General features: G+C 45.3%; 2 protein-coding genes across 2 annotated transcripts; both read left to right on the forward strand.

Moving 5' to 3' along the window:
* Positions 1-302: 302 nt before the first annotated feature.
* On the forward strand, positions 303-2,710 carry MYF6 (myogenic factor 6). The gene is made up of 3 exons (XM_080935197.1): positions 303-888; positions 1,170-1,257; positions 1,520-2,710. The coding sequence occupies exons 1-3, from the start codon at positions 370-372 to the stop codon at positions 1,636-1,638; spliced, it is 726 nt and encodes a 241-aa protein (XP_080791323.1). The 5' UTR covers positions 303-369; the 3' UTR covers positions 1,639-2,710.
* A 6,340-nt stretch (positions 2,711-9,050) lies between these two features.
* MYF5 (myogenic factor 5) lies at positions 9,051-10,937 on the forward strand (the record flags this gene model as incomplete). The annotated part of the gene is made up of 3 exons (XM_080935567.1): positions 9,051-9,551; positions 10,260-10,335; positions 10,747-10,937. 3 exons carry the CDS (start codon positions 9,051-9,053, stop codon positions 10,935-10,937), a joined length of 768 nt encoding a protein of 255 aa, XP_080791693.1.
* Between the last annotated feature and the right edge of the window lie 297 nt (positions 10,938-11,234).

Raw genomic sequence — 11,234 nt, forward strand, 5'->3', positions numbered from 1 at the left:
GAAGTTGCCTGGTTAGCAGGTTAGTTTTCTAAACTGTCCAAAATGGAAGAAGCACCGGATACTTTCGGTGCTGTGACTCTGTGTGTCCTTTGTTTTAACCTGTTAGTCTTAAGGGCTGTCGCATTTACTCCGAGAGGTGACATTTCTCCGTTTTCTTTCAAACTAGATGTTCTAGCGAGCGTTAGCTGTAATCACTTCGGAAGACTGATGTTCCATGACAGCTAGAAGTTGGATTGAGTTTCAGTAGCTACTATATATAAAGCTGGGTTGACTTATGTCACCGCACTAATTAAATGCCATCTGGGTGGCTCCTCTGGGTTTTTGAGTCCATCACCCAGTTCAGACCAGTCAGAGGCCAAGGAGAAGAACATGATGATGGACCTATTTGAAACTGGCTCCTATTTCTTCTACTTGGATGGAGAAAATGTGACTCTTCAGCCATTAGAAGTGGCAGAGGGCTCTCCTTTGTATCCAGGGAGTGATGGTACCCTATCCCCTTGCCAGGACCAAATGCCCCAGGAAGCCGGGAGCGACAGCAGCGGAGAGGAACATGTTCTGGTTCCCCCAGGCCTTCAGCCTCCTCACTGCCCAGGTCAGTGTCTGATCTGGGCTTGCAAGACTTGCAAGAGAAAATCTGCCCCCACAGATCGTCGGAAAGCAGCTACCCTGCGCGAAAGGAGGAGGCTAAAGAAAATCAACGAAGCCTTTGAGGCACTGAAGCGTCGGACTGTGGCCAACCCCAACCAGAGGCTGCCCAAGGTGGAGATTCTGAGGAGCGCCATCAGCTACATTGAGCGTCTGCAGGATCTGCTGCACCGGCTGGATCAGCAAGAGAAAATTCAGGAGCTGGGGGTGGACCCCTACAGCTACAAACCCAAGCAAGAAATTGTAAGCCCAGATGCTGCCAGGGCAGGGGAATGTAAAAGGCCTATTAAACTGTCCTTCTGAGACCTTAACCACCACCTGCTTGGTGCCTACCCGTTTTCTTGCCCGGCCCTCGCCCTCTCTAATGAACCCCAAGTGACCCTAGAAGACTTGAGCCCCTGCCCTAAGCAGGAAATGCGGTCTGGCCCAAGGAAGCAGGGGAGACACCCCCACCTCCTCCCACCGGTCACCCCCTCCCCCGTATTTGTTTCTTTCCTAATCTCTCGCTTTGGTTTTCCTTCCAGCTAGAGGGTGCGGATTTCCTGCGCACCTGCAGCCCCCAGTGGCCAAGTGTTTCGGATCATTCCAGGGGCCTCATGATAACTAAGGAAGGTAACAAAAAAAAAAAGGGGGGGGGGGGCGCTGGTCTGTACTGGAAGTATCAGGCTCAGCACAGCCAAAGGGGTGCTCTGGCCGAGCACGGAGAGCTCAAAGGGAGCTCAGAGAGGCAGGTCCAAAGCCGGGAGCTTTTTTTTTTTTCTTCTTCTTTTTTATCTTCTCGGGGATGCATTCCTCCCGCGTGGCCTCGGTGGCCTTTTGTGGGACACAGTGCGGGATGCTACAAGGGCGATCTTTGTTTCTTTTCTGTGCTCAGGAGGAGCAAACGTTGACGCTTCAGCCTCCAGCAGCCTTCAGCGCCTTTCTTCCATTGTGGACAGTATCTCCTCAGAGGAACGCAAACTCCCCGGTGTGGAGGAGGTGGTGGAGAAGTAACTCAGTCCGCATTTGGAACATTCTTCACTCTGCAGGAAGACCCCCTTTCCGCCTAATTATTTAGATTAGGGCTCACAGACCCCAGAGTTTATGAAAGGCAAGAGACTTAATTTTTAAAAAAGAAACCTCTCCCCACCTCAAGTGAAAGTCCTTAGGCTTGGGGCTTTTATTATGATAATAATTATTACATGGGAACCGCTGGTGCCTTAGCTCTAGAACCCTAATTTTGTTTTCAGTTTGATTAATTTTTTTATAACGTATTAACTTTTACCATGGTCACGTGACCCTTTCCCGTCAGTTGCAAACGAAGTTCATTCCTGTCTAAATCAAAGTGGGAACGTTTAAATCCTAATAGTATTTAATGTACTTTTGTAAATAGTCGTAGTACTTTCGTTTTTATCTAAACCTAAAGGATATATTTTAAATGGGGAATTAAGCATTGTATATAAAATGTGTGAAAATCTGATATTGTAATATTAAAATATTAATACGTTTCTACATGTACAAAGGTGGAGTTAATTTGATTAAAAGACCATAAGGGCATGCGTGCAAAACTAAAGAATAGTCATATTTTAGCTTTGATACCACATGTGACCACTTATTTTGGGTCTGTTCTTTCAGCCTGATTTATAGGGAGGAAAATGAGTTTGGGGGCCGTAGTCTCAATTAAAGTGGGCACTTTAATAATCTGTGGAGATTCCTAAGTTGTCATTAGTGGGAATGGGGGTGGGGTTATCCAGAAAGTGTCTCTTCTCGCCTTTCAGTGGCTTTTTCTTTTTCTTTTCTTTTTTTCTCCCCCCCCCCACACTGTTCTACAGTTAGTGATCTGGGTGGGATTTACTTACTCTAAAATTTAATTTTATATATACGAAAATCTTTCTAAATTTCCCCCAAAAGAGTTTGTTGTTCATTTCCCTAAAAGATGTCCAATTAATTTGGCCCAACGTATTTATTTTTCTCTCCTTGGTGTTTCAGACTGTTTCCAAGTGTAGTTCTAAAGTAGCCCGGACCTACACTGACCTGGTAACCAGTTTTCTTGAACTAGACTAGCCCTCAGCAGACTGGAATATCTTCAAGTGCTCTTCGCTTTGAGTTTATTTTCCAAACAGAAAGATAAAAGAGAAATGCAATCTGTCTCTTGCAGAGTAGTGGACGTCCTTGAAAGGGGGAAGGGGTGCTTCAATAGATAGAAATTGATTGGTAGCAAAAGACAACAGCAACACACGTGAAACCTCTTAACGGGACCAAACAGCAAAGCCCCAGAGAGCCGGAAGCCCCAGGAGCTCTACTCCATGAAGATTTTACAACGTGTGCCGCCTCTGTTTTTCCTGTAACTTCAGGGGAAAAAAACGACCACCAAGAAACACAGTGGGGAGGAAAAGCAGAGGAAAGCAGGCTGGTTCTGCTAAACTGTATCACCCATCTCCCGTTCTGTGTCCGGTACCTTCGCCATCCCAGCTGACCATCTGCCCCTCCATGGCTCACACGTAAAAGTCAAAGGGAACCATGCATTCGGCAGCTGGGACCGTGTCCCAACCCTCCCTGTGTTGAGCACCACAGACACTGTACTCCGCAGACAGGCAGCTCTAGTGTTCTATGCTTTTAAACCTTCTTGGAGGTAGCACATGTTGAGAATCCTTTATCCAAAACGTGTAGTATTGGGAATGTTTCCAAAGTCAAGATGTTTTCTGAGAGTTCGACATATTTGTGCAAATGTTGAGGTCTCTAACCCAGAAATCCAACCAAACTGAAACTTTCTGAGCATGAATTGTCAGCGGAAAGGGGCGGGGGGGGGGGCAGGAGATTTTAGATTTGGGGTACTGTGGGGTATCTGTAACTAACTTATTTTCTGATTTTTTTTTTTTTTTCAAAGTGTGAAGTCTCCTAAAATACTTGAGAAACTCAGTGTTTGGTTGAAGATACTGATTTGGGGATATAATTCCTTTTTTAAATGTTTGAGGGAAGCAGGTGGCTGTGGGTGCTAGGAAACTACTGCGCCTCTATGAGGCCTCTTTACCTAAACTAAATCCAGATCGCTTCTATACAAAGTGAGCTGCTTCTGCTCCTGATTAGTCCCGATTTCTTGTTTATAAAACAATGGAGGAGAGGCTAACCCTTCTCTTACCCACTTGTGAAAATTCGCAGGTAGCACATGCTGCTTGTTGAAGCAAAACAACACGAACTGACATTAAGAATGATCCTTTTTATTTTATATTAGTAAGTCTCAAACGGCATCTCACCCAAACTTTAGTTTCTTGTCCTTGCTGACTCCAGCCAGGGAGATTAATCATACTGAGCAAGAAGATAAGCCATCCTTGGTCTTGTATTACCGCAATCCAACTACAACCAGTGAAAACTGCATTTGTTACTTTTAATTTAAAGGATTCTTTGAGTAGAAACATCTCTCCATCCAGTGAGTATAAAGGCAGGAAAAATTATCAATGACCATAAGCCAACTATGCCCTCGACTACTTTGCATGCAGAAAGAGGCTTCTTGGCAAAGATAAGAACATCTATGGTCCATAGAATTATTTGGCTGTCTTTGGCAATTGCTCCTGCAAACCTCTTTCTCAAAGCACAGCAAGCTAGTTAACGCCAAGTTACAGCATGACATTCAAAACTATATGCCAAGGCATTCACTAGTCAAATTACCCAACCAAAAGATATACAACTCCGTCTGGGTGGTCTCCATCCGTACTGACTGCACATAGTCTGTATCTCTGAATATTTGTGTCCTTTAGGATTTGCCTTAAAATGTGATTCTATACCAGTATTTTTTTCTTTTTTTTTATACCAGTATTTTCAAAGACTGGATTCTTTGTGCAATTGGCATGTCATAACTGATCAAGTAAATATAATTCACCTTAGATTATTTATAAGAAGATTTATAATCGAACAACTCAGCATCGGAATGCTTTTATATATTTATTATTTTTTTTTTTTAATCAATTCCTGGTCTTTCCTTGTTGATAGATTTTGTTCAGTCTTTGCAAACCAAAACCTCTTGATCTTTCTTAGCCAGGTAACATGAGAAATTGTTTGGAGTGAGGTTGCCTATAAAAGACTCTTCATTAAATAGAGAAAATGTTTTCCAAAGAGTTCATGTGACCTTCAGTGCTATAGCTGACATGTTAGGATTTCCAATGATATCCCTGGTGTGTTTGTGATTAGACTGTTTTTGTTTGATATTAATGATGATAATCTTTAACTGAGGTCAAAGCCAAAATAAACAAGACTATGGAAGCAGAATATTAAGACATAATAACTTAGTAAAGATAAGGACTTTGGGATTGAACTCAAATCTCTTCTCAGAGATTCATATACTGTCAAATATTAAATAATGAGTGGTTTTCTGTCATGCTATTACTGAAATAATTCATAGATATCAAATATCAGTAAGCTCTCTCAAGCTAACTTTCATCATTATAGCAGAGCCACAGTCCAAGCCTCGACATTGGAGAAATTTACTTATATCAAGTGATCTCAATTTTCTGTCAGCTTTTTCAAAGGAGGTTTTTTTTTTTTTTTTTTTTTTTTTTTTTGTGGGAGTGGGAGTGAGAAGGACAGAAATTCAGAGGCTTTTAACGACTATTAGGAGTGGCAGGAAAAATCAGGATGATGAAAGTCATGACTTTCAAAATTATAAAGATATCCCTCTACCATGTATATCCTTCCTTTGGAAACATTTAACCGCTTTTGTCATTTGGAGACCTTTCCCATTTCACCACCTATAGATTTCAAAAGCATTTTATTTTAAACTATATTATGTCATTGTCTGATCGTGAGTAAACACACAATTACGTGATATTTCCTTCCACAGAATTCACCATTTACTTCCATACACTAATTAAATCTTTCAAAGATGATCTTTGGTCCTGGCTGGTTCTGTCTGCAGAAAGGAAGTGTTTTGCAAGCACAGTTCTGAGTTGTTCTGTAGGGTGAAATGTCCCTGCCTCATACAGCAACAAAGGTAGTGTGGAAGAGACAGGCTACCTCAAGCTGATCCTCTCAGGCTGCTAAACGTTCTGACATAGTCCTTTGATCTCTCCCGGGAGTCTTCGAACTCAAGCAGAGGCCAATGTCTTCCTCAGCTGTCTGGTCCACAAATTCTTCTCAGAGCTCTGGCAGGTACTACTGTGTTTACATAGGTGTGCCCAGCTTCCAGAGGTGAAAACAATCTAAAATTGTTTAGCACATTGGGAAGTCCCTACAACACGCAGAAGCAGAGTTCTGCAGGCAGGGGCAGACATGAAGAGAAAGGGTTCCAGTGTGCATTCACATAGGCATGTGAGTGTGTGAGGTGTGTGAGTGTTATGTGTATATGTGTGTGTGTGTGTGTGTGTGTGTATCTGTAAATTTGCTATATAAACCAAATATGTGTTTCTCTACATCCCTTTTAAATTTTTCCGAGTTTGTTTTGTCTTTTACTATAGCGTTCATTCAAATCCTATACTTCCTCTTCTGGTCTGTCCTGAAAAGTAATTAATAGTGGGTCTTCTCTGAGTGGAAACGGAGCCTTTCTCATCTCAGGAGCCAGTTTTCTTTGCCTTTTGCAGACTACCTCAGGTTTTTGACCTCCCTCTTTTTTTTTTTTTTTTTTTTTTAAAGCTGTGGCAATGGCTTAAAAGTTTTGTCTCATTTTTTATTCTTGTGGTCTGAGACCCGATTTTCAGCACTTGAGTCCCAAAGGGCCCTCACCAAGGACCTCCTCTTCCCTCAGCCGCGCTCATTAAGCGGCCTGCGCTTGTGTTTTCTCTGCTTCTTTGGTTCCACTCAGCCTGCTGCACTCTGGTAAATTTGTTTTGAGATCACCTTACCAAAGACAGCCCTAACCTCTGAGCACTCCTGGTCCTGACAGGGCCCCTGAGTGACAGCCACTTCGCAGCCCAGGAGCCCAGAAAAGACTCCAGTTTGTAAGGGATTCTGCTTGCTGAGCAAGGAAACTCCCTTCTACACCCCCCCCCCCCAATACTGAGCAAGAATGACTGCGTGAAGCAAACAGGGTCATTTCCAGGAGTTTCCAGCCATTTCTAAGAACTACTTCAAATCCTGTGTGGACAAGTGAAAATTACTCAGCCCTAGAGTTAGTTTACCTTCAAACAAACAAACAAACCAAAAGAAAGGGATGAATGAACTTATGTGAGAATCCTTTCAAATACTGAGTTACTCAGTATTACTCGAAAATGGTGAAGAACAGTAAATCAACCATGCAGGGCAGATTCTCGGCAACTATCAGGTACAGGCAACAGGAAGAGAGGCTTCCCTGGGAAGCAGTCAGAAGATTAGCAGTACAGAACCGCTGTCTCTGCTTCCCCCACAAGGTCCACATTCGAATCCAAATCACTGCACTGCTTTAGTTACCCCAAATATGAGACAGAGGTAAGGAAGAGGAAGGTAGGAAAGAAAGAAGGGAGGGAGGAAGGAAGGAAGGGGAGAAAAGAAAAGGATGGAGATGAGGAGAAACAAAGACAGGAGGAGGAAGAGAAAGACCATTTTTTTTTAATGCAGCGTACTTGCTGACCAGATCCTCTCCATTAAGTGTGTGTGTGTGTGTGTGTGTGTGTGTGTGTGTGTGTTAAATCTAGTGTGGTCCCAACACTGTATTCATTTCAAAGGCAGACATTTGTACTTCGGCCTCAATAAGGTGCAGTTGGATTTTCAATTGGCCGGATGATTAAGTAGCCCCTCAGTGTGAGACCGCACCTGAGGAAATCTGTCTTCAAGATTACAGGACAGGGTAGAAGAACCAGACAGACACAGCCAGCAAGTGCAGTGGCTGACACTGTCAGGTCCCTTCCTTGGAGTATTTGCCTTCACAGACAGTTATAATTTATCTGGTCCCTATAGACACCAGATCTGTCAGTCATGGCTGCTTTAGAAAAGCTACTTTGAGTCGTCATCGTCATCATCATCATTGTAGAAAGGTAAGTGCAAATACCCCCCACCCTCCCACACACAGTTACTTTGGTGCTACAGCACTTACTCAGTGGGATGATACTCTGGAAACAGTCCATTTTTACAACAGGGCTACAAAAAGAGGTCAGAAACCCCAGAGGGCGTGCATGTTTCTTGGATATGAATAACATCTCCCCTCTCATGTGACCTGAAAGCGGGTTAACAGTAAAAGCTGAGGAACAGGCTAATTTTTTTATATCAATGGTAGTGCTCCCCCCCACCCCACCCCCTGTTTTGTCTTCTGTCCACCAAAGTCTCAAAGACCTGCCTGCAAATGGCATTTCTGAAAGGCTTTTGCCACCAAAGTGTGTGAAGCCACCCTTTTAGAGGAGTTGGAAATTTTACACTAGCCCAGGATCTCTGAGCTGGGCAGCTGGGACCCATCTGTAACGGTGTTAGCTGGCCTGAAAGCAGAAAATTAGCGGACCCGGAAGCCTGGCTGGCTGTTTAGTCTGTAGAAATGATAGGGCGGAGCAGCCGACGCTGGAGGAAGGAAACCTCACGCTGGAAGGGGAGTTCACTGTGAGAAACTGGCCTGCGGCCCGTGCCCATTCCCAGGAGTGGGAATCTCCCTGTGCAGGTATTAGCCTAGGCCTGATGCAGAGGAAGACGCAACAGACAAGGTTGGGGGGGGGGGTGATGGGAGAGGATGGAAGCTCGGAGAGGAGAGATACGTTGTCACCTGGTCCACCTGAGGCCATCTTTTTTTCAGAGCAGCAGAAGGAAAGTGTAGCCTCTGTCAGAGCCGGTCGGTCGTCAGAAAGGAAGCTCCAGCTACTGTCATGCCCTGAGATGACTGTCTCAACAGGACATCACCCTTTTGGTCTTTATCAAACAGGTTTTGAAACACCACACTCTAGGCTCCCTCTGGTCGTGAAAATGTCACCTCACCATTTTACCAACTACTACCAGAGTGCAAAGGGAAACACCAGAGATGCAAAGCAAGCCTTCAGAATCCAGAAGCTAGGCTCCCCTTTGGTGTCGGATGGAAATACAATAGTTACGCTGCTTGCTGCTGCTGATGTTAAAGTGTGATTAATTTCAAGAAGCTAACCCCAACATCTTTAAGTGATCCATTGGTTTAGTGTGTCCAGAAGGCCGCTGAGCAGGTTGGGCTGCAGTAAAATCATTACCGTCAAAGGGGCCAGTAAACAACAAATTGTCTCTAGAAGAAAGACAAGAGGCTTGCCCAGACAGCCCCTGTGGGGGTTGTGGTGGGATATGCTAATAACGCCCAGCTACAGGGACCAGCCTCCCTTCCCATCCCCCAGGAATATATAAAGAGCCCCAACCTCAGCCACTGACCAACCCTGGCCAACAGGCGTCTGTCCTTGTTAATTGCAGAGAAACAATCCCAAACCCGGAGCTCCCGCCTGGATTTGCTGGCCTGCAGCAGCCAGGGACTGGCGTTTCTCCCTCTGTGCTGAACCCAGGCATCCCACCTACATCTCCAAAGGATGGACATAAGGGACAGCTGCCAGTTTTCGCCTTCCGAGTACTTCTACGAAGGCTCCTGTATCCCCTCCCCTGAGGATGAGTTTGGGGACCAGTTTGAGCCAAGGGTGGCAGCCTTCGCAGCACACAAAGCTGAGCTGCAGGGCTCAGACGATGAGGAGCACGTCCGTGCACCCACTGGCCACCACCAGGCTGGTCACTGCCTCATGTGGGCCTGCAAAGCATGCAAGAGGAAGTCCAGTACCATGGACCGACGCAAGGCCGCCACCATGCGCGAGCGCAGACGCCTGAAGAAGGTCAACCAAGCTTTCGAGACGCTCAAGAGATGCACCACAACCAACCCCAACCAGAGACTCCCGAAGGTGGAGATCCTCAGGAATGCCATCCGCTACATTGAGAGCCTTCAGGAGCTGCTGAGGGAACAGGTCGAGAACTATTACAGCCTGCCGGGACAGAGCTGCTCTGAGCCCACCAGCCCCACCTCCCACTGCTCTGATAGCATGGTAAGCCTCGACTCCAAGACCCACTCTCTGTTACCACAGTCTTTGTGAAAAGTCCTGGTACAGTGGGACCACTGCATTAAGAGCAGTGTTCACAGAGAGGTTTAAGAATAATAATTTTAAAGAAATCTGCTGTACAGGATTTTAGTTTGATTTCCTAGATCGTTCCAGATGCACTGGGATGGTGGTAAAAGATGTGGCATGCTCTTGATTGACTAATGGGGTGTTTTCTCCGTTATTTCTGCCTTACAGCAGCAGGCACCCCGTGTATAGAACTCAGTGAAGAATTAGAAAGCATCTCCAGCACCATCCCAATTCCTGCTCTGAGGCCCGGCTGGAAGGAAATGTTTGATACATTCTTTTCAGGCGGCATCTGCTCCAGCGTTGGCAGGTTTTAATGTGGTTTTGCCATGGGAAAGTGTCCTCTTTCAGAATTAGTGTGGCTTCCTCCTACCGCAATCCATTTTGCATGGTTAACCCAGTGCACATGGCCGCAGGATTTCATCGCCTTCCCCTTGCTTCTGTTTTCCTCTTTTCCCAGCACAGAGACTGACCTTGGTGCCCTGGCGATTCGGAGACCGCAGCTCTTTCCTACATCAGTGCTTCGGAGGGAACTCAGACCCTTTGGTTTCCTGAGCTAGGGGGCTGGTGTGACCTCACTCTAGGTCTGTGGGGCTTAAAACATATATTTCTGTGTGTTTTGTGTTACAGCCTGAATGTAACAGCCCTGTCTGGTCTCGAAAGAACAGCAGCTTTGACAGCATCTATTGTCCTGATGCATCAAACGGTAAGAACTGATAACTTCAGACACATTTACAGATCTCGTAACTCAGTCCGTTATGATAGTCTGTCCTTCCAAGTAGTATTTGGAAAAGGAATACAAATATTAGTTGTCATGCCTGTTTTCTGATTCAGATTACCCTGACAGACAGACAGACCCCACACACGCATGCATGTACACACACACACACACACACACACACACACACACGCTTTTGCTTGAAATACTACCAGGGGTCTTCCACACCTCTACCCTCGGGAACTGCTAGATATTTACTGCAATTTTTTACACCAGCCTCTCTGTGATCACCTGACCTATGCGGTCAAAGGTGCTGACCCACAGTTTAAAGGGCACCACAAGCAAGCCTGTCTGTGTGGGGATAGTTTTCCTAAAGCACTTTTCTCCTTGTGCTGTTAGCATGTGCCGCAGATAAAAGCTCCCTGTCCAGCTTGGATTGCTTGTCCAGCATAGTGGATCGGATCACAACTGCAGAGCCGTCTGAGCTGGCTCTTCAGGACACAGCTTCTCTCTCTCCAGCCACCAGCACCAACTCCCAGCCTGCAACCCCAGTATCCTCCAGCTCCAGACTTATCTATCACGTATTATGAACTATCTCCTGAGGATCAGACCTGCTCAGAGGGCAAACTAGACTGCAGACATGAAGGCCCTCGTCTGAAGGGAAGACGAGCGGCTCAGAATGTGTGCTTTCCAGTTGTAAAAACTGTCCTGCCACTTTATAAGAAAATGTATTTAACTAAAGGTCACATTTGTAATAATGACTCCTCTCCTCTGCCTGTTCTTTTTGCTTTGAATTTTAGCTTTTGTTTGCTTTCGATACATGGTTCCAAAAATATTTTTCCGATGGAGAAAATTAATTGACAGTTTCTTATGGTAATTCTTAACTT

Source organism: Micromys minutus (genome assembly GCF_963924665.1).
Source record: "Micromys minutus genome assembly, chromosome: 22".
In the NCBI taxonomy this organism is placed as follows: Eukaryota; Metazoa; Chordata; class Mammalia; order Rodentia; family Muridae; genus Micromys; species Micromys minutus.